This window comes from Anomalospiza imberbis, chromosome 3 (assembly GCF_031753505.1).
Source record: "Anomalospiza imberbis isolate Cuckoo-Finch-1a 21T00152 chromosome 3, ASM3175350v1, whole genome shotgun sequence".
NCBI lineage: Eukaryota > Metazoa > Chordata > Aves > Passeriformes > Viduidae > Anomalospiza > Anomalospiza imberbis.
Window position 1 is genome coordinate 3,319,732 of NC_089683.1, and position 24,322 is coordinate 3,344,053.

Below are 24,322 nucleotides of genomic sequence, written 5' to 3' on the forward strand. Positions count from 1 at the left end.
CCTGCCTAAAATGCTGGTCAAACCTGTCCTGTCAGAAGCTCCCAGTTACATAAAGGAGGCTGGGGCCATGTGAAAATGCCACCTCTTAATTACCACCGGATCGGGGTAATTAGTCTGGAAAAACCTCGGGCATTTTTTTTTTTTTTCGGTGTGTGTGTGTGCTCACCTTCCCCGCTCTGCTACGAGGCTTCACCTGTATCTGGGGCACAGGAAGCAGCAGAGCTCTCCCAGGGCTTTGGGAACAGGGAAATTATGGCGAAAAGCCGTGAGCGAAAATAGATGGAGCAGACAAAGGGGGGAAGAAAGCTTTGTTCTCCCCCATTTTCACGGATAGGGAACAGTGGCAACAACTCCCATGGGCCAGGCAGAAAATGAGTGGCTGAACCCTATATGAAATGATCACCTCTTTAAAAATATCCCTTTTTTTTTTTTTTTTTTTTGGGATGGATTCGACATCTGGAATTTTATTCCTGCAAAGGAAGGGTTTATTTTCACTCCCTGCCCCCCCCCCCCCCCCCACCTTCAGGGACATTAAAATATGTGAGAAAGTGCAAATCCTAAATTAGCTCAATATTCACATGTTCCTTAATTATTGATGAAACTCTTGGCTCCCAAGGGAAGTTTTTGCAGAGAGAGCTGGGGGTTCCCAGCAGAAGATTCCCTTAGTGCTGTAGTTCCCAACTCTGCCCACCACCCATCCTCCTTGATGCAACCAGGCTTTCCCCAGGGATTGCTACCTGGACCATTTATTTTCTAGGTAAAAAAAACCCAGAGCTTTCCCATTATACAAAAAAAAAAAAAAAAAAAAAAAAAAAAAAAAAAAAATCAGAAAAGCTCCTCTCCACTGCCCCTTGAAATGCTAAATTTTTCAGCATGGTGCTGAATATTTCCGCTCTTACTACTTTTAAAATGTAGCTTAAAGGTTACAAAAATATATATTTTAGTGCCTTTAGGTTAAAAGGAAGTAGGAAGAGCTTCCCCTCTTACACCTTTAAATTTATGAAGATGGATTAAGATAAGAAAAAAATGTATTTGTGTGATTCAGAAGCAGATTTTGACTTGCTGAGAAATGAAGCTTCAATTTGTTTTACAATATTCCCACTTCTGCCACCACAAATTATGTATTTGTACAGCATTTCCCAGTCCCACATCACTAAAAGTTTGCTGATCCAAGACAAAATTGGTTTATCCCTGGATGGAACAGGTACGGAAACAAAAGCCTTGGTTATTGTCCCACGCTCTCTGAGCTCAGAGCCTTCCTGGGGGCTCCTGCCCAGGAATGAGGGGGAATTGGGCAAAGGATGGCTTTGGATGCCCACAATCCTCACCCTGTATCCAGTAGGATACACTATTCCCAGATCTTTTTTTCCAACCAGGTGTGATGCTGGGTAGTGTTTTCAACAGATTTTGTGTGGTTTCTCTCTCTTCTTGGAGCTTCCTTCCTTCCCTCGGTGTTGGCAAGTTCGGAGGTGTCGTGAGGTAACTTGTGCCTTTTGAAGGTGGATGCTGCAACAACTTCAGTCTCGTGTGTTTAAACAGGAGAAAATTGGTTAATTACACTGATGAATGCAGCTAATTGTCCTTGCTGAGAGCTGAGGAGCTGGAGGCAGAGAGCACCAGGGCAGCTGAAACGGGAACTGCAGCCATGGACACGATGCTGAGCTGTCCCCAAACACTTCACAGAGCCACTGAATAGTTTAGGATGGAAAATCCCTCAGAGATCATCGAGTCCAACCATTCCCCAGCACTGCCAAGGCCACCTCTGACCCATGTCCCCAAGTGCCACATCCACATGGCTTTGAAACCCCTGCAGGGATGGGGACTCCAAACCTCCCTGGGCAGCTCCTTCCAATGTCTGAGCACCCTTTCTGTGGAGAAATTCCTCCTGATGTCCAACCTAAACCTCCCCTGGCACAGCTTGAGGCCATGTCCTCTCATCCGTCCCTGTTCCCTGGAAGAAGAGCCCGACCCCCCTGTCTATCCCCTCCTGTCAGGGAGTTGTGCAGAGCCACAAGGTCCTTCCTGAGCCTCCTTTTCCCCAGGCTGAGCCCCTTTCCAGCTCCCTCAGCCTCTCCTGGTGTTCCAGCCCCTTACCCAGCTCCATTCCCTGGCCTGGATATGCTCCAGCCCCTTCAATTCACAAAGTCATAAAGCAGCTGCATCCCAATGGACTCAAATTCACTTAAACACGAGCACAGGTGGTTCTGAAATCTTTAATGGTGTCTTGCAATTATGCTTTAAAAAAGCCTGATTGTTACCAAGGAGCACTTGGGGACATGGGTCAATGGTGGCCTTGGCAGTGCTGATGGAATAGTTGGACTCGATGGTCTTAGAGGGCTTTTCCAACCTTAATGATTCCATGATTCTACAATTCTACCTCTGCTTTATGCTGGCTGTGTGTGAAGCATCAGAGCTGGAATATCTTGGGAGGAAATTCAAGGAATTCTGCCTTTACCACGTGCCAGGGCTGTCACTTGAGGTGCTCCAGTGCCATCTCCCATCCCTGGCTCCAAGGAAAGCTCCACAGTCAGACAAAACTCACACAGACTTGGGTCCAACAATGGTACCAGGACTATTTTTTCACAGTCTCTACTTCCCAGGGTAGTTTGATGGCTGCAGGTGTTTACAAGCACAATTCAGCCTCCGTTATTTCTGCTCTAACATTGCACTTGCCAATCATGTCCTTGGCCGTGGATCCCGCAGTGAATTTTGAGTCTCAAAGCCAAGAACAGCCCTATCCCTGCAAAGAATGGAACAGCTCAGGAGAAACCAGTATTGGAATGCTCCCAAAGCAAAAAGGAAAATTTGCTTCAGTCACTGCTGACCCAGGGTTACCAAAACTGAAAACATTTTAATATCTGTGCTGCACGTGCCTTGTTCCCCGTTGAGGAGCGACAGCAGAGTGAGGAGTCTCATTTTCCTTGGTGTCCAGGTAATTTCACTGGGAGCCATCTCATTCTGTGAGTACAATGGATGAATTTATAACAAAAGGCCTTGGAGTTTGAAAGTCTGATTTTCGCGGAAATGAAACCAAGTCGTTCCTTTGTGCTCACATTCTGCTAATTCCACCATCTGGGCACTGACGTAATTCTTTTTCTTGTGCTTTCTAAAAAAGGCCTTCTTGCCAAACCCAGAGTTGGGTTAAAACAGAATTCAAAACCCACCAGAAGCAAACAAACAAAAAAATATATATGTAATTTATTACTCTGAGACATGTTTCTCTTGTTCCAATCATCCATTTCACTGGACAGTATCTGGTAAGAAGAGCTTTTCACTGAGTAATGTTGACCACAAACACAGAGCAGAGCAGTTAAATCAATTGTTTCTGTCAAATACAAGCAATTTATGATTTATGATTATTTATTTATTATGATTTTCCCCTCCTACAACCACATGCAGGGCTTGGGGCACATTAAAATTCCATATTTCCCAGGATAAAGTGCTGTGTATTTATTGCAGAAATAGAGACTCTTCCATTGGTAGATGATACTTCCATCTGAGCCAGATTTAAGTCTTGGGTGTCCTGAATTTAACAGGAGCAACAGTACAAATTTAAAGGTTTATTCCTGGTTTTATTCTTCCTGTAACTGACACTGGAATGTGGCCAAGCACCCACAAGAACCAGCACACAGAAACACATGAAAATTCACAGAGGGAACAAACAAACAAGCCCAGCAGTATTTAGAGAAGGAAACCTTATTCCTTGAGTAGCACCTTTTTAAACTGAAATCCCAGAGAGGCTGTAAAGTTTAGTTGGCTTAAGAGTTAAAAAATAATAATTGGAAACAATCAGGCTTTTGGAATCTAATAACAAAAATTCCGACTTGTGGTGAGCAAGAAGTCAAGAGGGATGCTTCAGTTTAACATAAAACATTATTTTGCTGTCTTCTGTCACTGAGAAGATGATTTTTTCACCTCAAGCATAGTTTCCTCCCAGTTTGACAATAACTGATGGTATGTGGTGGTATTTCATTTAAGGAAGCCAGGGACAAGCAGACTATGGTGAATAATAATTGTACAGCCTGAAAAGGAGATGCAACAAGGATTAAAACCTGGGCATGTGAAATCCAGGGAAAGGCATCTTGTTCTCCTATACAAGAAGTGAAACTTCATTTTGCTGCAGTGAATGAACATATCCTGAAGGCAGGGGAAAAAAAAGGTGCTTTGGAAACCAAGAGATCTTAAAAAGAGGAGTTGATCTGCAACCAAACCATCCATGTGGTCTGGGTGCTGCAGATGGAGCTTCCTCCACTGCACAATAAAGGCAGCTTAAGGAAATTTTTTTCCCTATTAACATCTGCATCTTGACAATGTCCCTCAGACCATGTTAAGCAACTCCACTGAGCTGAGACAATATAAAAATGTACCCATTTTCTTCAGCAGAGCAGCCAATGGGATGTTTTAGATTTACACTGATGAAACCCAGCCAGGCCTGGATGAAATGAGCAGCTCATGGATTTGGATTCTGCCAGGATAACTGGCTGGTGTTCAGGATTGTGCTGTCAGTTTGGTTTGGCCAAAGAAATATCAGAACAGGACACCAGCAATCCTCCTTTCCATTCCACCACTTCCAAGCTCACCCGTCTCTTCTGACAGCTCTGAATAACATTAAAATGCCAAAATCCATGCTGAATGTTTCAGATCTCCCACAAAACTGCTTGTGGCAGTGCCCAGTTCCAGCATTCCTTATTTCCAGGCTTACAATGAGAAACAAGCTCTAGTTTGGTTATAAATCCAAACTGTAAGTTTTCAATGTGTGAATGGCAACAGCAATCTGACTGTGCTTTTAAAATCTATTGGTGTCCCAGTTTCAGGAAAAAAACCTTGCTCTATCCAAGGCAGATATTTCTGGATTCCAGAGGTACCAGTGAAGAGATCCTGAGTATGGCCTGGAAATCAAAGATTTAGGTATGGTTAATAAATGATAAGGTAAATACACATTTCCTTTAGCTTTGGTGCAAAGCTAAAGTTTGACAATGGTTTGGAGACACAGGGAGGTCTTTTTATTTCACCCTTAAGAGCTGACACTCAGGAGCAAACTTTTAATCAGAGTAAGCATTTTGGGAAGAAACAACATTCATTTTATATGTAAAAAGAGATGAATGTAAAAATTAGACACCACTTTGCAAAAATCAATGAAAAAACACAGCTTTGCAAACCTCTTCCTGCTTCCAGAAGCAGAGCTGGGCTCTCACAAATAATAACAATTTTAATAAAAAGGCAGTACTAGGGTGATTTTAATTTTTTTTTTCCTGGATTGAGGAAAACACAGTCAGGTGAAGCAGCAGAAAGTCATCCCCTGCCTTTCACAGTCCTGATGTGTTGATCCTCCCTTTTGAACGTGGCACTGAAGCTCCTGCTGGCCCATCACCACATTTTCCCTTGGGAGAGCTGGGTTTAGATCCAGCCTGTGTTTAGATCCAGTCTGAGTTTAGATCCAGCCTGTGTTTAGATCCAGCCTGTGTTTAGATCCAGTCTGTCCCAGCTGGAGCTGGAGCAGTGTCCAAGCCTGGATTGTTGTGCTTACATAGAGCCTCCCCTAACACAGACTCATCCCTGAGCCTGAAAGGGTTAAATGCTCTTGCAGTGCTTCTTTTTCTTTCTGGGTGCTCCTTCCCCACACTCCCCTGTCTCCTCTTTTTGCTTTTTGTGCTTCTTCTTGTGGCGTTTCTTCTGCCTTTCCTCCTGCTCCTCTGCGCTGAGTTCCTCCCCCTCAGACATTCCCACAGAAATTTCTCCATTGCCTGTATTTTCATCACAATTTATGTTTTCTCCTTCGTTCTCCTCTTTATGTTTCCTCTTTTTTTTCCTTTTGTGACATTCATTTAGTGGATCATCCAGTTCTGTTCCATTCAAGCTCCCTGTGTTAGGCTTTTTCCCTGGTTTTGCACAGTCCTCTGTCCTCTCTGCTTCATCATCTCTCTTCTGCTTCTTCTTTTTCTTTTTGACTTTGGTTTCCAGCTCTTCTGAAGGCTCCACAGCTTCATCAGCTGTTGGGCTGGATTGATCCACCTTTGGTTCTGTTTCCTGCTGAGATCCCTTCAACTTTGCCATGCGCTTGGCAAAATATTCCTGGACAGTGAGAGCACTCTTCACTGTATTGGAACCATCTTCAGGTCTGGAGAGCCAGTTGTTCCTCTCCTTCTCTTCCTGGGAATCAGGATCAGCAATATCCTCCTGCAAGGGAACAGAGAGGAGCAGGAGTGAGTCAGGAGTCATGGCTTTAAGCATAATGCTGGTTGTTTTTTTGCATGCTAATAAGGAAAATCCTAAAAAGCAAAGTGGTGCTTTGAAAATTAACTGTGAAAGTACAGATTTGGGTGGAAGTGAGGCAGCCCTTAATGTGAAAGATGCTGTAGGTTTAAGGAAAAGAGGTGGAAGGAGGGAAGGCAGCAAGACAACACAAACCAAGACAATTTTCAGTTGTTTTGAGTTCCTTAGTTTACCTATTCCTACACAACTCATGTCTACCACTGCCATACTTAGTGCATTACACTGACTTTACAAAGCACATGTCTCTGCAAGACATAAACCAGCATGAAAAATGATCCACTACAATCCATTAGCCTGTGGCACAAAGGAAATCCCATGCCTGGAATAACTATTCAGCAAAGAACTTGTAATCCAGGGAGCAATCCAGCACTGAGGCATCTCTTCCATCTTATCTGATCTTTGGAAATGTTTGTTTCGGAGCTGCTCTGCTGTCAAGGTGTCCCAGATGTTGTTATTTAAACAGGCTCCATTTGATCACACGTTATCAGATGGCACAAACAACATCACAGGTTACATCTTACAAGGTTTCTGCAGACATGAAATAAAGAGCTGCTCAGGTGCAGGTGAAGAGTTTCCTTTCTAGAAAGGAAATATCAAACTGAGAAATATCAAACTACAAGCAAAGTACAGCTCTGGAGCTGGATGTTATGGATGGCATGAAGAGAACAGACTGAGAAAGCAACAAATACCACAAGCTGGAAATGTATAATTTGTTAAATTATCTGACATTTACAAAAGAAACAAACCAGAAAGGCAGCTGAAATTAAGGCTTGTTCACATACATACCAAAGCACTCAAAACAAAGCCTTTGTGGTATTGCCTTTTGCTTAGCAAAAGTCACAAATGACTCTTGGAAATATCCCAAATTTTCACAGAATCACAGAATCATTCAGGTTAAAAAAGAGCTCCAAGACCATCGAGTCCAACCTGTGACTGACCCCACCTTGTCACCAGCCCAGAGCACTGAGTGCCACATCCAGTCACCCCATGGACACCTCCGGGGGTGGGGACTCCAAACCTCCCTGGGCAGCTCCTTCCAATGACTGAGCACCCTTTCCATGGAGAAATTCCTCCTGATGTCCAACCTAAACCTCCCCTGAGGCCATGTCCTCTCATCCTGTCCCTGTTCCCTGGAAGAAGAGCCTGACCCCCCTGTCTATCCCCTCCTGTCAGGGAGTTGTGCAGAGCCACAAGGTCCCCCCTGAGCCTCCTCTTCTCCAGGACGAGCCCCTTTCCCAGCTCCCTCAGCTCATTAATTGTTTTTTTAAAGCCTTGCACACACCACAGGGAACAAGTACCCCCTCAGGATGGGAAAAGCTCGAAGGATGGTGTAGAATCCTCACCAACATCTGCCCTACAACCCCTTCCTGAAAGAAAGGGGATCCACAGGGATTACAGTCAGAGATAATTCCCTGATTTTTCCATTCATAAATGCACGGATGGGTAAGAGCATCTCTCTTACCCTCTGCCCACACATCCTGAATCCTGCCTGCCCAAATCAGAGCAGTCAGATTTCACAGCCACTTTCACTGCCATAACCTGATACTCAGGGAAGGCCAGCAGAGAGCTGGGAGATAAAAGCCCACTTATCTCAACACTTTATAGTTATTGTGTGATGCTGCAGATAAAGGACCTGGCTCTCTTGAGGGCATCATTAAACTTGCTGGCTGAAGCAGGGTCTGTTAGGGTTTGTGAGTAAGGTTTTCCAGGTCTGGTTCCTTATGCATCCATAACCTTTACTCCCATGAGCAGGAATGCAAAAATTGGTGTCATTAGTGATGCATTACAAGTGGTGATTTCCTCATCCATCTGCTTTCAAGAGAGCTATTCCAGTGGAACGAAAGTAAGGCTGCACTTGAGATTCCAGTGATGTTTGTGTGGGCACTTATCAAAATTAGGGACTTTTCTTGTAGGGATATGTTGTAGTGTTCCTGAACGGTTATGAAGTAACTGAAACTATTTGACTTCTGGCAAAGAAGCCTGAAAAAGGATGTGGAACACGGGAAAAAATAGGATGTATCCACACAAGTCTCCACACAGGTTGCATTTGAAAGGGGACCTGCAGCAGAAGTTTAACAACACAGAATTCCCAGGATAAATGGGTTGAGCTGTATGCATATTAAACCTGTTTTTAATAAGACCTAACCCAACAAGCAGAGAATCCCATGTCATCATCACAGGATCACTTAGGTTGGAAAACAGCTCCAACACCATCAAGTCCATCCTGTCACCATCCTTGTCACCCAGCACAAAGCACTGAGTGCCATGTACAGGCCTTCCTTGGACAACTCCAGGGACGGGGACTCCAAACCTCCCTGGGCAGCCCCTCCAAATGTTTAACAACTCTTTCCATGAAGAAAATCCTCCTGATGTCCAACGTGAACCTCCCCTGGTGCAACTTGAGGCTCTTTCCTCTCCTCCTGTCCCTGTTCCCTGGGAGCACAGCCCGACCCCCCTGGCTGTCCCCTCCTGTCAGGGAGTTGTGCAGAGCCACAAGGTCCCCCCTGAGCCTCCTTTTCTCCAGGCAGAGCCCCTTTCCCAGCTTCCTCAGCCCCTCCTGGTGCTCCAGCCCCTTCCCCAGCTCCATTCCCTTCCTTGGACATGCTCCAGCTCCTCCAGGTCACTCTTGCTGGGAGAGTCCCAGAAGTGTCCCCAGGACTGGAGGTGCCCCAGCAGTGCCAGCACAGAGGGACAATCACTTCCCTGGCCCTGCTGAAGCCCAGGCAAACAGGGTCATTTTCTTTCCCCCCACAGCAGGATTTTGACACCCTGGATTGCAAAAGGACAAACAGACTCCCAGGTTTTCAGCCAGAACTGTTTCCCTCCCCACCCCGATGTGTAAAACACACTTGGGCTCAGAACACCCATTACCCCCTGGCCAACCAGGAAAGGATTTTCTCATTGCCTTGGTGACTTCAAGTCCTGACAACTTAATTACTGTAATTGAAGGCAAATATTACTTGAACTCTACACATTTATTTCTTTTCATGAAGTACATTAGGCATAAAAACAATTGTTCCTTTGGTTAAGCAGAGGAGTTCCAAAGGTATGTACGAGTTTAGAAAATAAGAACGTTGCTCAGAAACCCCTTTATTGATAAGAATTTTAATAACCACGGGCCACTGAGCACAGAACTAGCAGGGCATGGAGACAAGCAAAGAGGTGCCAACCCTAGAAAACCTCTGAGTTTAGGAAAAGCTTATATAAAACCATAAATCACCTGGAAGGGCTGTTAAATGCCAAGGTATTCCTGCTTCCGTGGTGTACCTGTCCCAGTAGCCATGGGAACACTGCTGAACTCTAATCAGGGGTTTTCTCTAACCCCTCACAGTTTATGCAATTCCTCACCTGCTTGATCCAACACAGAGAAAAATTTCAAAGAAAAATAAGGCAGATATCCCTAAAAGTGGATTGTGCTGCTGAAGCTTCTGAAAGACAAAATTTTCACCAGATAAAAGACAGAAAGAAATATTCTTGCTCCAGAGAACTCATGATCAGGTAAAAGAAAAGAGCAATTGAGTGGAACTGGAGGGAAACCTGAAGACTGGGCTTTGGAAAAGCTGTTTGTCCATGCCATGAGCTCCAAAACTGCCCACAAAATCGTGTTAAGGAGATGAAGTTAGAAGGAATTGGGAATAGGGAATTGGTAGGATGGTCCCAAGCAAAACAAAAGGACTGCTTGAAACATGGTGTTAAATGTGGAATGAGTAAGAGGAAACAATAGGAAAATTCAAGGAGAGGTTGGGAAGTGCACAGGAAGAGATGAAGGTCAATTACAGGCAGGAGTCCCCTGTAAATATCATATGTTTATGTAATTAGTGAAATGTATGGAAAATAATCTAATGGACATAAAGCACTCCATGTACCACCGTGTTTTTCTCTGCCTTTCTTTGGCTGCTGATTAAATCATTAAGGGAGTACACTAAACTTACAGAAGGAAATCCTGGCTCCCTTGAATCCTGCAGGATCAGGATTGCATCTCTAGGGCATCCCATTCTCAGAGCACCTTTCAGTTATTCAGTGAAAGGAAAAAACAGGGGATTATGGTCAATTATCAAAGGAATTCACATCAGTGAGAACAAGAAGAGAAGAAGCCTATAGGGAGAAGGATTTAGACACATCGTGAAATCAGTCTGATCTAGTGGAAGATGTCCCTGCCCATGGCAGAGGTGGGAATGGGATGAGCTCTAAGGTCTGTTTCAACCCAAACCATTCTGGGATTATTGTAAGTAATAGTCAAAAATAAGAACTGCACCTGCATGTTACCCTGGAAAGAAAAGTGAGATAGAACCCATGTGCAAAGCAAAGGATGCTGGCAACATACAGGAGCAAGAGAAGCAGCCTGGATTAATTCAGAGAAGTTTCCCTCCTCTTCAGAATGCAATAATTTCCTTTTTAGTACTTAAAATCTTAAAACAGGGGAATAAAAGAATCTCTTATACCATCCCTGTCTGCTACATATGAACTACTATTACTTAAGGCCAGTTATTTCACACGACTTTGCTTTGTTGGTACTAATTCACAATGACTTTGTGAAATCTGATTCACAAAAAACGACACAAAAGGCGAAGTCCAGAAGGGATGAGCAAAAAGGCAGAATAAAGCTAAACTATTTCAATAGGCTCTCACTTAAATGAGAGAAAGTGGGCTAGATGAAGCACATGGAGCCTGAGTTCCATGGAGAACACAGGATCACTCTCAGCTTTAAAATGCAGCCACCGCTGTTCTGCCTTTCTTACCAACTTCCTTGCCGAGAAACTGTAACAATAAGATTAAAGTAATCCTGTTCTGTTCCTGCTGCTTCAGATCCTCACTGAGAGGTTGGTAGGACCCCCATGCAGTGCACAAAACTTGAGAGGCAAAAGCTGAGGGCACCCCTGTATCTTTCCATCCCAGGAATGGCTGCAGATAATTCCTGAAGAGTCACTCTGGAGCTTTGCAGACATCAAGGATGACAGAGTCTTGCTTCAAGGAGTTGACAACTTCAAGTTAAGTACAAGCATTAACATTTGGATTGGGATCAAACAGGTGTGAGGGTGAACAAAGACCTGTAGCCTGATGAGTTTAAGCAGGATTAAAATAAATACATGCATAAATAAGGCCACATACCATCAGTTCTGCAGTCAATTCTGGCATCAGAACAGGTACCCAGGAGGCTCTAATGCTTTTAATTTACCTGATTAGAATTGGTTTATTTCAGACAGCATCTTGTGAAGAGCTGATGAGAACAGACTCCCAATACAGAAAGGGCTGATGCAAAGGGAAAACAGGACAATTGCCCTGGTACTCATGAGGAAAAGGACAAGCAGCAGATGGAAATTATCCACAGGAAAACTTGCCAGTAGGAGAAATCAGTCTCTTTCTGAAGCCTCAACAACCACTGGGAGTCTCAACCACTGAAAGGGAAGTGTTAGGGAGGTTAATCTTTGCTTGGAATGGCAAATGCAGGATCTAGACTCCAGAAGCATCTTTCAGTCCTGTAAAGCTTCAAAAACCTAAACAGGGATGCAATTTGACAACCTGGTGATCACAGAATTGTTAAGGTTGGAAAAGCCTTCTCAGACCATTGAGTCAAAAATTCCTCAGCACTGCCAAGGCCATCACCAACCCATGTCCCTAAGTGCCACATCCACACAGGTTTTAAATCCCTCCTGGGATGATGCTTCCACCACTTCCATGGGCAGCCTGTTAAAATAAACGAGGGTTTAATGAAAGAGATGAGAAGCAGGGATACTCAACCTGGACCAAAGTGGTAAAAATTCAGGTGTCCTGCAACTTCTATTTTTTGTTGGCTATGGTGGTGTGATCACCACATATCCATAGGAAGGTTTAATTTTACTACAATTTATCCTGTGTACCAATAGAACAATGAATCCACTGATGGGAAATAGAATGAAAATCCTGAATGTCCAATACCTGGTGACATGACACTTGTTAAAAGGACAAGTTCCAATTACTACAGAGAAGCACTTTCCTGTTTGACTCTGATAAAATAAATTCTATGCCAGGATATATTGAAACATCAGCTGCTGTCTTGCAGTTGATATTAACTTCTACACTCCACATGAGCCATCAGCTGTCTCTAACCCAGCAAGGACAAGAAGAGAGGTAAAGAAGTAATGAATGGAAAGAGGACAAGGAAAAATGTTTTCCATGGAATTATGAAGATCCATTTTTGCTACACTTGCAACTACAAAAGAGCAGATTGTTTATCTTGCAATCAAAAGGCCAAGGAATTTTATTATAGTAAATCTATGCCTAAAATAATCTGGAGGTTATTAATAGAATCATTGACCTCTGGAGCAGAACTACTTTGAGTGCTAGACCAGCTCCACTTTTTTTTAGTGGAGTCACAGAAACCTCCAAAGACAGAAGTTTTACCATCCTTCAGGATATCCCTATTGTGATTACAGAATCATGGAATAGTTTGGGTGGGAAGGGACCTTAAAGCCCATCCCATTCCACCCCCTGCCAAGGGCAGGGACACCTTTCACTATCCCAGGCTGCTCCAAGCTCCATCCAGACTGGCCTTGGATGTGGCAGCACATCCTAATGAGGAGGTTTTATCACCACATAACAGCAACCATTTCACCCCACTGCAGCAATCTACAGGTGCTTGATTTTCACTTACATTGTATTTGCTGATTCCGTTTTTATTTCAGTTTTAAATTCTGTGGTGATGTGTTTCTATTAAAACCACATCCAAATTCTCCCAGCCTGTCTCATCCTTCTACTTTATATTTTTGTCAAAAGCTCATCCTGTACCTCAGCATGTGGCCAATTTTAGCAATTTTCATTCATTCTTATAATTCACACACACAAAAAAAAAAAAAAAATCTCTTTTGTTGAATACTCCTGGTATGCAAAATGCCATTTGTTTGTGATACAAACAATCCATTTCCAGGGGTGTAGGATGAGCTGGAGCCCAGCCTGATCCCATCAGTGAAACAGGAGCTCCACAATAAAGCTGTGACACTCAGCCAGGTTTTGCCTCCAGCCTGCAAACACCAGCGGAACAGGAAACAACAGGGTTGCAAAAGTGCAACGGATTAAATTTTGGCCAGGGACTTGATTGCAAGGATAGTCCCGGGGATTCATTCCAGCTGTCCTGAGCAGATCCTGGTCAGGCCACAGCACCTGTATTTCCAAGGGCAGCTTGGGAATCCTGGCACTGTGTCCCACAGGGCACACACACATTTCCTCCTACTGTTCTTATACTTTTCAGGAAAAAGAACACAATTATTTAAGTTTTTGCACAACAAAGGCAGAGAGTAAAGTCCAGGAGCTGAGGCTAAGGGGGAATACACACCATGGCACCAAGAAGAGCAGAAGCCTAAAGGCACATAAGGAAAGAGTTAAAAAAAACTCAGCACATGGCAGAGAAAATCCTTTTCATATCTTGAAAGACACTTAGATATCCCTGTGACACCTTATTCCACTCCAGCTCCTCTGTTGAGGCCAGCACAACCTCTCCCTTCACATTTCCCTGCAAATTACATCTGTGCCTTAGACTGGATATAAACAAAACTACTAGAAGAGATTTCCCCTAGGATCTCTCTATTGGCACGATGCAGAGATCCAAACACAGTGACTTCATCTTCCCAAAAAGCACCTAAATCAATTCTAACTGTTCTGTTCTCACCCTGAATAACAGAGGAAGTACAGTCCAGAAAAGCGAGCACAGGACTGGGAAGGTCACGTTTCCCAAGTTCTCTTCCCAGCTGCTGGGAAATCCTGGAGAAGTTATTCCCTCCAGCTCTGGCACAGGTTATCAAAGCACAGAACATGCCTGATCAACTGCATGAAACTCACAGCAGAGCTAGGAGTTTCATAAAGTGTTTGCAAGGTGCTTTGAGATACTTCACAGATGTATCCCAGATGAACAAGGATGGAAATAACCCTGGAATTCCACTAATGTGCACTTGGGGCTGGGACACCAAACACAGACCTGACCCAGCAGCACTTCTGTGACAGATCCGTGAGGAATCAAACCACCAGGAGTCTCAGATACTGTATTTTAACGGAGTGGGCAGAAGAAAAAACATGGAATGGTTTGGGGTGGAAGGGAACCTAAAGCTCATCCAGTTCCACCCCCTGCCATGGAAGGATACCTTCCACTATTCCAGGCTGATCCAAGTCCCGTGCAGCCTGGCCTTGGACACTTCCAGGGATCCAGGGGCAGCCACAGCTTCTCTGAACAACCTGTGCCACGGTCTGCCCACTCTCACAGGGAAGAATTCCTTTCCAATATCCCATCTATCCCTGCCCTCTGGCAGTAGGAAGCCATTCCCTGCATCCTGTCCCTCCATCCCTTGTCCCAGGTCCCTCTCCAGCTCTCCTGGAGCCCCTTTAGGCTCTGGAAGGGGCTCTCAGGTCTCCCTGGAGCCTTTTCCAGGTGAACCCCCTCAGCCCTCCCAGCCTGGCTCCAGAGCAGAGGGGCTCCACCAACATCTACAACACTCTAGCCCTTGGAACATCTCTGTGGCCTCTGAATTTGCTCCAGCAGCTCCACGTCCTTCTGCTGTTGGCCCCAGGGCTGGAGGCGGCAGCTCTGCAGGTGGGGTCTCACCTGAGCAGAGCAGAGCAGCACAATCCCCCCTTCTCCTGCTGCCCACACTAGGGGATCAGCCCAGGATGCAGATCAGTGCAGATTGTTTTGTTAATCCTGAATCCAGACTTTAAATGTCTAAAAAGTCTTCAAAAGTCCAGGACAGTCATCCCTATCCCTGTCCTGGGCACTTTTTATTATCCCTTTGTGATGTGTGTGGAATGGTCAGCTGCTATTAAGGATTCAGGAGACCAAACCCTCACTGATTCTCGAGTTCAAGATTTCTTCCTGTGCTCCACAGATAGAGAAGACCCCAAAAGAAGTAACAAGTGGGCTTGGCCAGCCAGACTGTGAATACAAGCAAAGGTATCAATGAGGGCTCTGAAGATTTGGGATGCTGAGAGAAAGAATGGAATAAAAACCATAGGAAGCACCCAGAGGAGAGAAACGAGTTCTGGTAGCAATTCCAAGAGCAAGCACAGTCACAGCAGCACAGCTTTGGCTTCTGGCAGAGGAAACTGCACATGCTTTGAAATCTGAAAACAACACCTGCCTATGTCAAACTCCTCTTCTGGCTCTTTTCTAATAATAAATGTAGAAAAGCAGATCTGTGTACAAATAAAGTGCTTCCAGGAGCATTCGAAGCAGGCAATTTAAACCAAAGCTTCGCTCCTTTCTCCTTCCCCTCAGAAAATGCTTCTCAAAAGGAAAATCGACACTTGAGCCTCTTCTGTTCCTCTGATCCAAGACAGTGATTTGGGGGAGAGCTGATCCATGGATCCAAACCAGCTCAGACCCCTGGGCAAGGGGAGAGACATTTCCTGTTTTTCAGCACCAACAGTGGCCCAGGAGCCCGAGAAATACCTTGTGTCACTTTGTTGTCACTTTTTAGTGTGCCTTCCTCAGGCTTGGCTCCTTTCCTCTAAGCAGGTGTGAAGGGGGACTCAGAGCACAGGGAAATGAATCAGAACTTCACAATATGGGGCATGACAGACCAGAAATACCTTAAATACCAGCAGGGCCCTCCTGTGTAGGCATAAAGACAGATGCAGAAACACAAACAGCAAGAATTAAAGTTGAAATACAACAGCAGGGCTGTGTATGCACATTTTTTTCCTTCTATCTGTAAGGGTCTGAAGAAAAGAATTTTTCTGAGGAATGGGGTTTATTTTTTAAGGAATACCATTCATGCAGTATGCCTAGAGTTCATAAGGATCTTATCCTTGTTTTCAAGGTTCCACACAGCACAGCCCAGTGACTACAACTCAGCCCCAGGTACAACCTCTCTGCAGCCTTTTTTTTTTAATAAATTCTTGCATTTCTTCTTCATTTCTGCCTTTAGTTTCGTTGCTTCCTTAAACAACTCTTCTGACAATCAGCTCCTCAGATCAATTCCAATTGGGACTCATCCTCCCCTCCAAAAACCAACACAACTCTTCTCCTCTCAGCTTCAAAATGCTGCTCCAAGTGTTTCCCTACCCATCTTGCCCGTGTCCTACCTTACCCTCTTGCTATCTGAGATGTGTAACATCCTGCCCTTGTTCTGTCCATCATTTCCTTGCAAGCTCTCTGGGGAAGCAATTAGCCCACTTGTGAGCACTCTACAACATAATTAACAAATAATAACCACTGAGAAATGTAGGCCAAAAAAGCCAAGTTATCACAGCCCCATTTCTGCAGAGACTTGCATTGTTCCGTGCTCGCTTGCAGCTTCCAAGTTCCTGGAGGCACAGATTCTCCCTCCAAGGCAGCACAAAAGCAAAGGTGAACACTGTGTCTTAAAGAAGACGTAAAATGTTCTGACTTTATTTGGATTTACAGGCTTTGCTGCTTTTCCCTGCTCATTAACACGACCAGTTGTGAGCATTTACACAGAGAACACTACAATAAGTCTCAGAATTGGAGGTGAAAAGCTCATAATTTGGTTCTAAATTAACTCTGGCAACGGGAGTACCGAAGGAAGGGAAGACAGGATGACTGTAACCATGAGCAAGATGCAACACCAACATAATGACATCATTTAGGATGAAAAAACTGCTGGAGGAGACAAGGAAAGAACCTATTCTTGGGTTTCCATCCACACACCCCACAACAGCCTGTAGGGAATGGTAATTATCAGGGAAAGCCTAAAAACTCACTCTTATTTCAGCAGCAAATAAAATATTTCCAACTCCTCAGGCTTCCTACTGTAAGACATCTTTTCCAGACTCCTGCACACTTTCTAGGAAGTGTTATGAGTCCTGGGTATCCCTTCAATACTGTAAAATAAGGTGCCAAATTAATTAGACAAAGGTTTCTAGTAAGTCTGAAGCAGAATTCTGCTGGGGAGCCAAGGAAGCATAAAGGAGGATGAAGAAAGGGAAGAAAAGGATAAATGATTAGTTTGGAGTGGTTATTGGGATGAAGAAAGATGGCATTTGGAATGTATAGAGAAAGAATAATGCTGAGGAAAGAGAGGGGAGAAAGTATGTGGGTAATCTCCACATTTTACAGCCTTGAGTAGGTCAACAATGATGACCATACTCTGAAATTCTGATTTTAGATCCACCCACTACTGATTCTGTCCTGAAACACCAAACTGAGCTGATCCCCACTGAGAACAGGAAAGTGAACAGCACATTTGAGCCACAAAGCAGCTGGAAAACCTGTAATGGAGCAGTTGGCACTAACTTATGGATAATCCCTGGAGCCTGAGAGTGCCAGAATGTCTCACCCAGCCCTGCAGCCTGAGCAAGACAGAGCACGTCTGCTGTGACCTGGGACAAAGGATCCTCATGGTCACTTTGTGAAATCTGCCATCCCTGGCATAACTTTGGCTCTGCCAACCTGCAGAACAACTCACCTGGTATAACCTTAGGTCATTTGAGGAGAGAACAGCTCAGATCAGCACATACAGGCTAGAAATTTCCCAGGCCTGCAAAGGAAGTCTTAAATGTCCAAGAGGAGAGATCTTGTCCTTCAAAACTGATAAAAAGCCATGGCATGGCTGGAACTCAGTGATCTTTAGGGACCCTTCCAACCCAAACCCTTCTGTGATTCTCTGATCCTATAATGTTGAGACACTTTGTAGCCTCACAGTCAGGATCTCAGCTTTTCTGCTCATGGGTAATCCAGTCCTGATCTCCCAATCATTAAAGGTGAAAACATTTGATTTATTCTTGTTCCACATCCATATCTGTCCAACCTGCTCTTGGGTTTACACTGAATTCCTCTCCTGAGAGTAAGCAGCCTCATTTTCCACCTTCAACCCCATCCTTGGACTTCTTTGCCTTTGAGCTGCTTTCCATGGCTGACCTTTGTGTTTCTGCTCTGCTTTTCACGGAATCACAGAATGGTTTGGGTTGTGAGGGAACCTAAAGCTCATGTACTTCCACCCCCTGCCATGATCAGGGACACCTTCCATTAGCCCAGGTTATTCCAAGCCCTGTCCAATCTGGCTGTGAACACTTCCAGAGATCCAGGGGCAGCCACAGCTTCTCTGAACAACCTGTGCCAGGGCCTGCCCACCCTCACAGGGAAGGATTCCTTCCCAATATCTCATCTATCCCTGCCCTCTGGCAGTGTGTAGCCATTCCCTATGCCCTGTCCCTCCATCCCTTCTCCCAAGTCCCTCTCCAGCTCTCCTGGAGCCCCTTTAGGCTCTGGAAGGGGCTCTGAGGTCTCCCTGGAGCCTTCTGTTCTCCAGGTGAACACCCCCAGCTCTCCCAGCCTGACTCCAGAGCAGAGGTGTTTTCCCTTTTTTTAAAATTGTTTTGGTGATGACTGCATCCCTGGTTTTGACCTGGTTGAGTTTTAGAGGCACACTTGTCTTTCAACACACCAAGTATGAGCTTTATGGAACTGCATAAAGATTCTGCAGCAATGCAAAAAAATGACAATGAGAAAATCCCAGTGCCTGCAATTCCAGATAGATTTCCTAGGATTTTATTATTAACACTTTGTGCAATGCCCTGAGGGGAGTGAAGAGCTCTATGGTTGCCCAGTGAACCACACAAAACACAGAACCTGTGCCCCAAGGGACTTGCAGGTTAAGTGAGTGGGTACAAAACAATGCAAATGCCAGGTAGGCGACCCCGCAGGCAGCGCTCGTGTTCCAAGCCGGAACATCTCCTGGCACAGGAGCTCTGGAAAAGGAGTGGGAATGGGATGCTTATCACAGCTCAGCAGCAAACTGCTCCAGGAATAAGCAGCAAAAGACTCAAGAGGAAATGTCAGAATAAAGGGAAGACCAATTTGTTCCCAATGTCTCATTTGCTCCTAATGCTCTTCGGTCTGCAGGTAAGCAAAGGAAAACAGAATTGTGGAATCACTGAGGTTGGAAAAGCCCTCAGAGATCACCAAGTCCAACCATTCCCCAACACTGCCAAGGCCACCACTGACCTAAGTCTCCAGGTGCCACATCCACACAGCTTTTAAATCCCTGCAGGGATGGGAACTCCACCACTGCCCTGCGCAGTGTCAAGGTTGGACAACCCTTTCCATTTTTCCTAATATCCAATCTAAACCTCCCCTGGTGCAGCTTGAGGCCATTTCCTCTGGTCCTGTCACTTGTCACCTGGGAGAAGAACCTGATCCACACATGGCTGTACCCTCCTGTCAAGGATGTATCAGCCCAACACAGAGCTGGTTGTCCCCAGCCTCCTCAGCTGTGGGAAGCTGTTCTGTTGAGAGGGAAGTGCTGCTGGCTGGGGTCTCAAATCCATAATGGAAGGCTCAGGAGAGCTCAGCAAGAAGTCCTAAGTGTCCTGAAGCAGAGAAAAACAACAGATGCCAAAGAGCAAAGAAATTATTGCTTGATGCTGAGCATTAAAACGGTGTAGAGAAAAGGGAAATAAAGAATCACAGAATGGTTTGGGTTGGCAGGGACCTTAAAGACCATGGGCAGGGACACCTTCCACTTTCCCAGGTTGCTCCAAGCCCTGTCCAACCTGACCTAGGACATTTCTAGGGATGGGGAGTGTCCCCTCATCCAGCAGACCTGAGTGGCCCCATGTTTAGCAGGAACACAGAAGCTTCAAGAGATGTTGCTTACCCCCATTTACACTCTAAAATCCACCTTAAATCTGTTTGCTAATTTTGCTTTGCCTCCTTCCAGTTAATCCTCCCCTGCCCTGTTCTTTCCTTGGGTTTGCCCTCTGCTGATCCCTCCTGCTGCCTCCAGAGCTGGGTGCTCCCTCCACCACCAAGTCATCCCCTCTCAGATCCCTGCAGTGACTGAGCAATGCCAGCTCAGGTTCATTCCCTTCATTACCCTACACTTAATGCCCTGAGAAAAGCAGGAGGGTGGAGCCACGGAGTTCTCCAAGAACTCATTCCAAACACAGGTGAAGGTCACGGCTGCTCCGAGGTGGGAGCTGTTTTTCATTTAGAAAAGGATGGTTGCGGCAACTCTAAGCAAAGCAGCTCCACTGTGGCTTTGGATATTGTGGCTGGATAATCCTGGACCTGATAAAGCTTCTAATAGGTTCTGAGAGAAGCTGTAACTGTGGTTATGGAGTTTTTAACATCTTTTCTCCATGTGGATTCTCTGATGCTGAATGATACAGTTGAACACAGCTGGGAAAACAATTTGTCTTTCCTTTTCATGCAACCATTTATTTTCACAAAGAGTAGGATCTTCATATTTGTGAGGTTGCTGCCTGCCTGTGGATTGTGCCTCAGATCAGTGAGAGAGGATGGAATAGACCAAAAACAAAATCACAGAATCACAGAATCATTAAGGTTGGAAAAGTCAACCCAGCACTGCCACCATGTTCACCCATAAATCACATCCTCAAGTGACACATCCACATCTTCTAAACACTTCCAAGGACGTTGAGTGATCAAAAAAAAAAAAAGAAAAAAAAAATCTCTTCTTTAACTGACCTGGAAGCTAGGCTAAAAATGAAGCAGTCCTTTAAGCAGTTGAAATAAAACCAAAATAATTCAGTGTTGATAAATAAAAGAAAGGTACTTGGGTAAAATAGAACCTAATATGAAATAGTATAAAATTAGAAAGTCAGGATATGTTTCAGCAGTTCATCCAGCCTGTTATTGGATGTTATTGATGCTTCTTGCATGTCTAAAATACCATATCTAAAAGTAGCCGGACAATTTAGAAAGCAGTATATCACATAGAGGTTAAAAAGAAATCCCTATAATGCTGCTTGGTCCAAAGCTCCTCAAAATCAAGTGTGCCAGAACTATTTACCATTAATTCCAACTACCCTTAATCTGATTTCTCAGACATTTTTCACCTCCTTCATGCAAACACGACTTGTGCTAAAAGGAGGTGTTGATTTAAGGTGGAAGTGAGGCTCAGTGAGAAACAGGAAAACAGTAACAACAGTATAAATGACCACTAAAGACCATTTAGAAAAATATTTTGTGCTGAAGCAGACAAGAAGCAGCCACAGAGCTTCTTCCAGAGAGGAAATCACCTCTGGAAAAGTAACAACGATATCCAAATGGAAGTGGTGAGAATAAGGTGCTGGTGGCAACCTTTCACATGACTATTTTTGCAGCAATCAACACCTCCTGAAGAAAAAAAGCAAGAATCCATGCTAAGTCATAGGTGGTAAGAAGCCAACACAGCACTGAAGAGGAGGAATTGTTCAATTATTACCCTGGGTATGAGCATTGCAAATGCAGGCACTGACATCCGTGTTACAACCTGTTAGGGACCGCAGCATGTTGAAGGGATTAAAAGCTAATGACAGGCCACCATCCCTCTTAAAATCCAGTGCCAGGCCAGCGGCTTCCACTTTCTCAGCTGAAATATCCACAGTTGCAACATCAGCCCATGTTGTTTGTTCCTAATGAAAGAGGTGATTCACTTTCTTTCCAGGAGCTGCACTGTAAAATGCTGGTTAGAGTTCGAACCGCCCCCAAAATTTAAAGCAGAGTGGAAAAAGAATACAAAGTGAGGTGTAAAAGGAGATGGGAGTCGAGGGGGAAATCAAAGCAGGGAGTTCACCAGGAGGTAGAGATTTTATCAAAGCGATTGGTTCATTAGGCAGAAAATCTGACTGTCATTAAGACAGTGCTGCAGTGCTTTTTGTTAGTGAGTTCTTCAGGGCAGACACCTTTGTATTTCTACTTGTAAAACACCAATTAGTACCTCGGGCAGACTACAAACAAATCAACATTAAAACAAAGCAGTGAAACAGAACCATTTGTATCTCCTGCTAAGCCTGGAGTCACCAGGACAGATTAAACTCCCTGGAGAGAGACCACATTCTTCATTCCCTAATAGTCCTCCCCTTGTTTGCTGCACATCTGTAGGAGTTAAAAAGCACAAATTTGGATTTATCTCTCTGCTTGGGCTCAGAGGGAGTTCACCATGGTATGCTGCTCTGGGAATTCTTGTTACAAGTTTTGTGTGTGTGTATTCAAGCTGGTTTTCAGTTTGTAACAGTGTAATTGTTGCAAAGCCCACCCAGCACAGCCAGACATCACTGCTTTCCCAGTGTGGAAGTGAAGGTACCTGCTCAACATCCTCTGAAAAGCCACACTTGGGAATTAAAGAACAGCTGGAAGGGTGGAAGGAGTCAGACTTAGTTCAGCCTAGTCCATATGGCTGGAATGGGAAGGGTTCCTGACACTGTCTCCAGAAACTCAGAGGGGGCTTCCTCATTCACTTCCAAGCAGAATTTGGGAGGGAATTTACTTCTGTAGAGGATCCATTTCCTCTGATCCTGGTTCTTGTTCCCTTGGGAGAAGAGCCTGACCCCCACGTGGCTACAATCTGTTTTCAGGGGGTTTTGCAGAGCCAGAAGGTCGCCCCTGAGCCTCCTTTTCTCCAGGCTGAGCCCCTTCCCCAGCTCCCTCAGCTGCTCCTGGTGCTCCAGTACCTTCATCTTTCAACCTGCCCTACCCACCTTTTCCCCCCTTCCCACACACACTTTATAAACAATATTAAATGTATTTTCCAGTTTAACTCCTTAAAATATGTTCAGTGGAAAGTTCAGGCACAGCAACAATCAGGTCACAGTAATGGTTAAGATGCCAGACTACAGATTCAGAGTCTGAGCCTGCCATGATTCACACTGAGGGCTAGTCAGGTTATACTCACTGTAAGGAGGAGAATGGTAATTTAGCCTTGATGATTGAGAAAACCTGAAAATCTGCCAGCCTCATCTCTGCCCGGAGTGCCAGTAGCTATTAAAGCCTTAACCAGTGACACAGGCAGGAATGCATGATTTGGGGTTTATGATTCCTGAAGCAACATGAATGTCAAAGGTTGGAAGAGAACGATGGTCTCACCTCCATGTTCTACTCCCTGTGGTAAAGAAATAAAGATTGTAAACAGAAGTAACAGAGATGCATTTTTTAAAGAGCTGGAGAAGCCTTTCCATGTTTAGTCAGGCACACAACAGCCTGTGCAAAGCCTGTGAGGTTGATGTAAAAGAGCACCCATGATGGGATTTTTGAATACATCTGTCAAGACTCAAATGAGCAGAGCTGATCCCTCTTGGAGAAAAGGTGATGGATTTCATGAGCTCTTAGATCCTTTCCTAAATTGCTTCCCATATAAAGAAACCCGGACAGCAGCTTGGAAATAGATTGAGAGCTCTCCTGAAGGAGTTAACCATTCAAACAGGTAATCTCTGAATTTTGAAAGAATTTGGCCACCAGAGCTACCTCCCTGCAACAGCTCCGAGGAACTGCTGCCAACGTTAACATCGGGAGGCAGCTACTGACAGGTTTCATTTTGCCCAGTCTGATGCTGCTATTGACACTCATGCAGACAAGCCAGCACAAACAGGAATAAAAGGCCACCTTCCATGGCAACACTTCTCAAGGAACTAAGGAATTTACTGACAGCCCTGAAATCCCTGGCAGGTGGTGGGATTTGCTTCCCAAATGTCCCGGGGCACGGAAAAGCTGATGGGACTCGCATAACAACGGCTCCTACCACGCTGCTGGGCAGCTCCAGAGATGAGTGACAGATTCTGCAATATCCAACAGGAATTACTGGGTAATGTGGCCTTTCAGGCAGTGAACAAGTGATGTGGAAGGTTGGGGATAAATTCCAGTTGCAGGTCAGGGTCCTTCTGAGAGGACAGAAACTTTTGCAGAACCAACAGCTACTTGAATTCTTCTTCAGGCTCGAGAGCAAATGGCAAATTTCTTACACAAGAGTTACTGGAGGAGGCTTGAAGCAACCTGGGATAGTGGAAGGTGTCTCTGCCCATGGCAGGGGTTGGGAATTAGATCATCTTTAAGATCCCTTCCAATCTAAAACATCCATAACACTAATTTTTGCCTCTGCATCTTCTACCCCAGTTCACCACCTAACCATGCAACTCTGTGCTAGTGCAGAAGGTAAAAGTGATTCAGAGGGAGGAAGCTGAGCTCATTTTGCCAAGTCCAGGGGAAGGGTGAGCTGTGTACAAGAATGTTCCCTCCCAGACTGGGATCTTCACACCCTGTGCTCAGACCAGTTCCCAGTTTTCCTGCCTTGGAGAAAAGGGGATGTGGGTGTAAACTGGGAGCTGAACTCCCAGCTCCAGCTCCTCT

At 44.9% G+C, this 24,322-nt stretch overlaps 1 protein-coding gene across 1 annotated transcript in view; it reads right to left on the minus strand.

The window, feature by feature from the left end:
• Window positions 1-3,350: 3,350 nt before the first annotated feature.
• The window catches only part of PINX1 (PIN2 (TERF1) interacting telomerase inhibitor 1), a 61,944-nt gene continuing 40,972 nt past the window's right edge, over window positions 3,351-24,322 (minus strand). Inside the window, exon 7 of the mRNA XM_068183172.1 lies at window positions 3,351-6,177. Coding sequence (XP_068039273.1) covers window positions 5,572-6,177 — 606 coding nt within the window. The 3' untranslated portion in view covers window positions 3,351-5,571. The remainder of the gene's footprint in view (window positions 6,178-24,322) is intronic.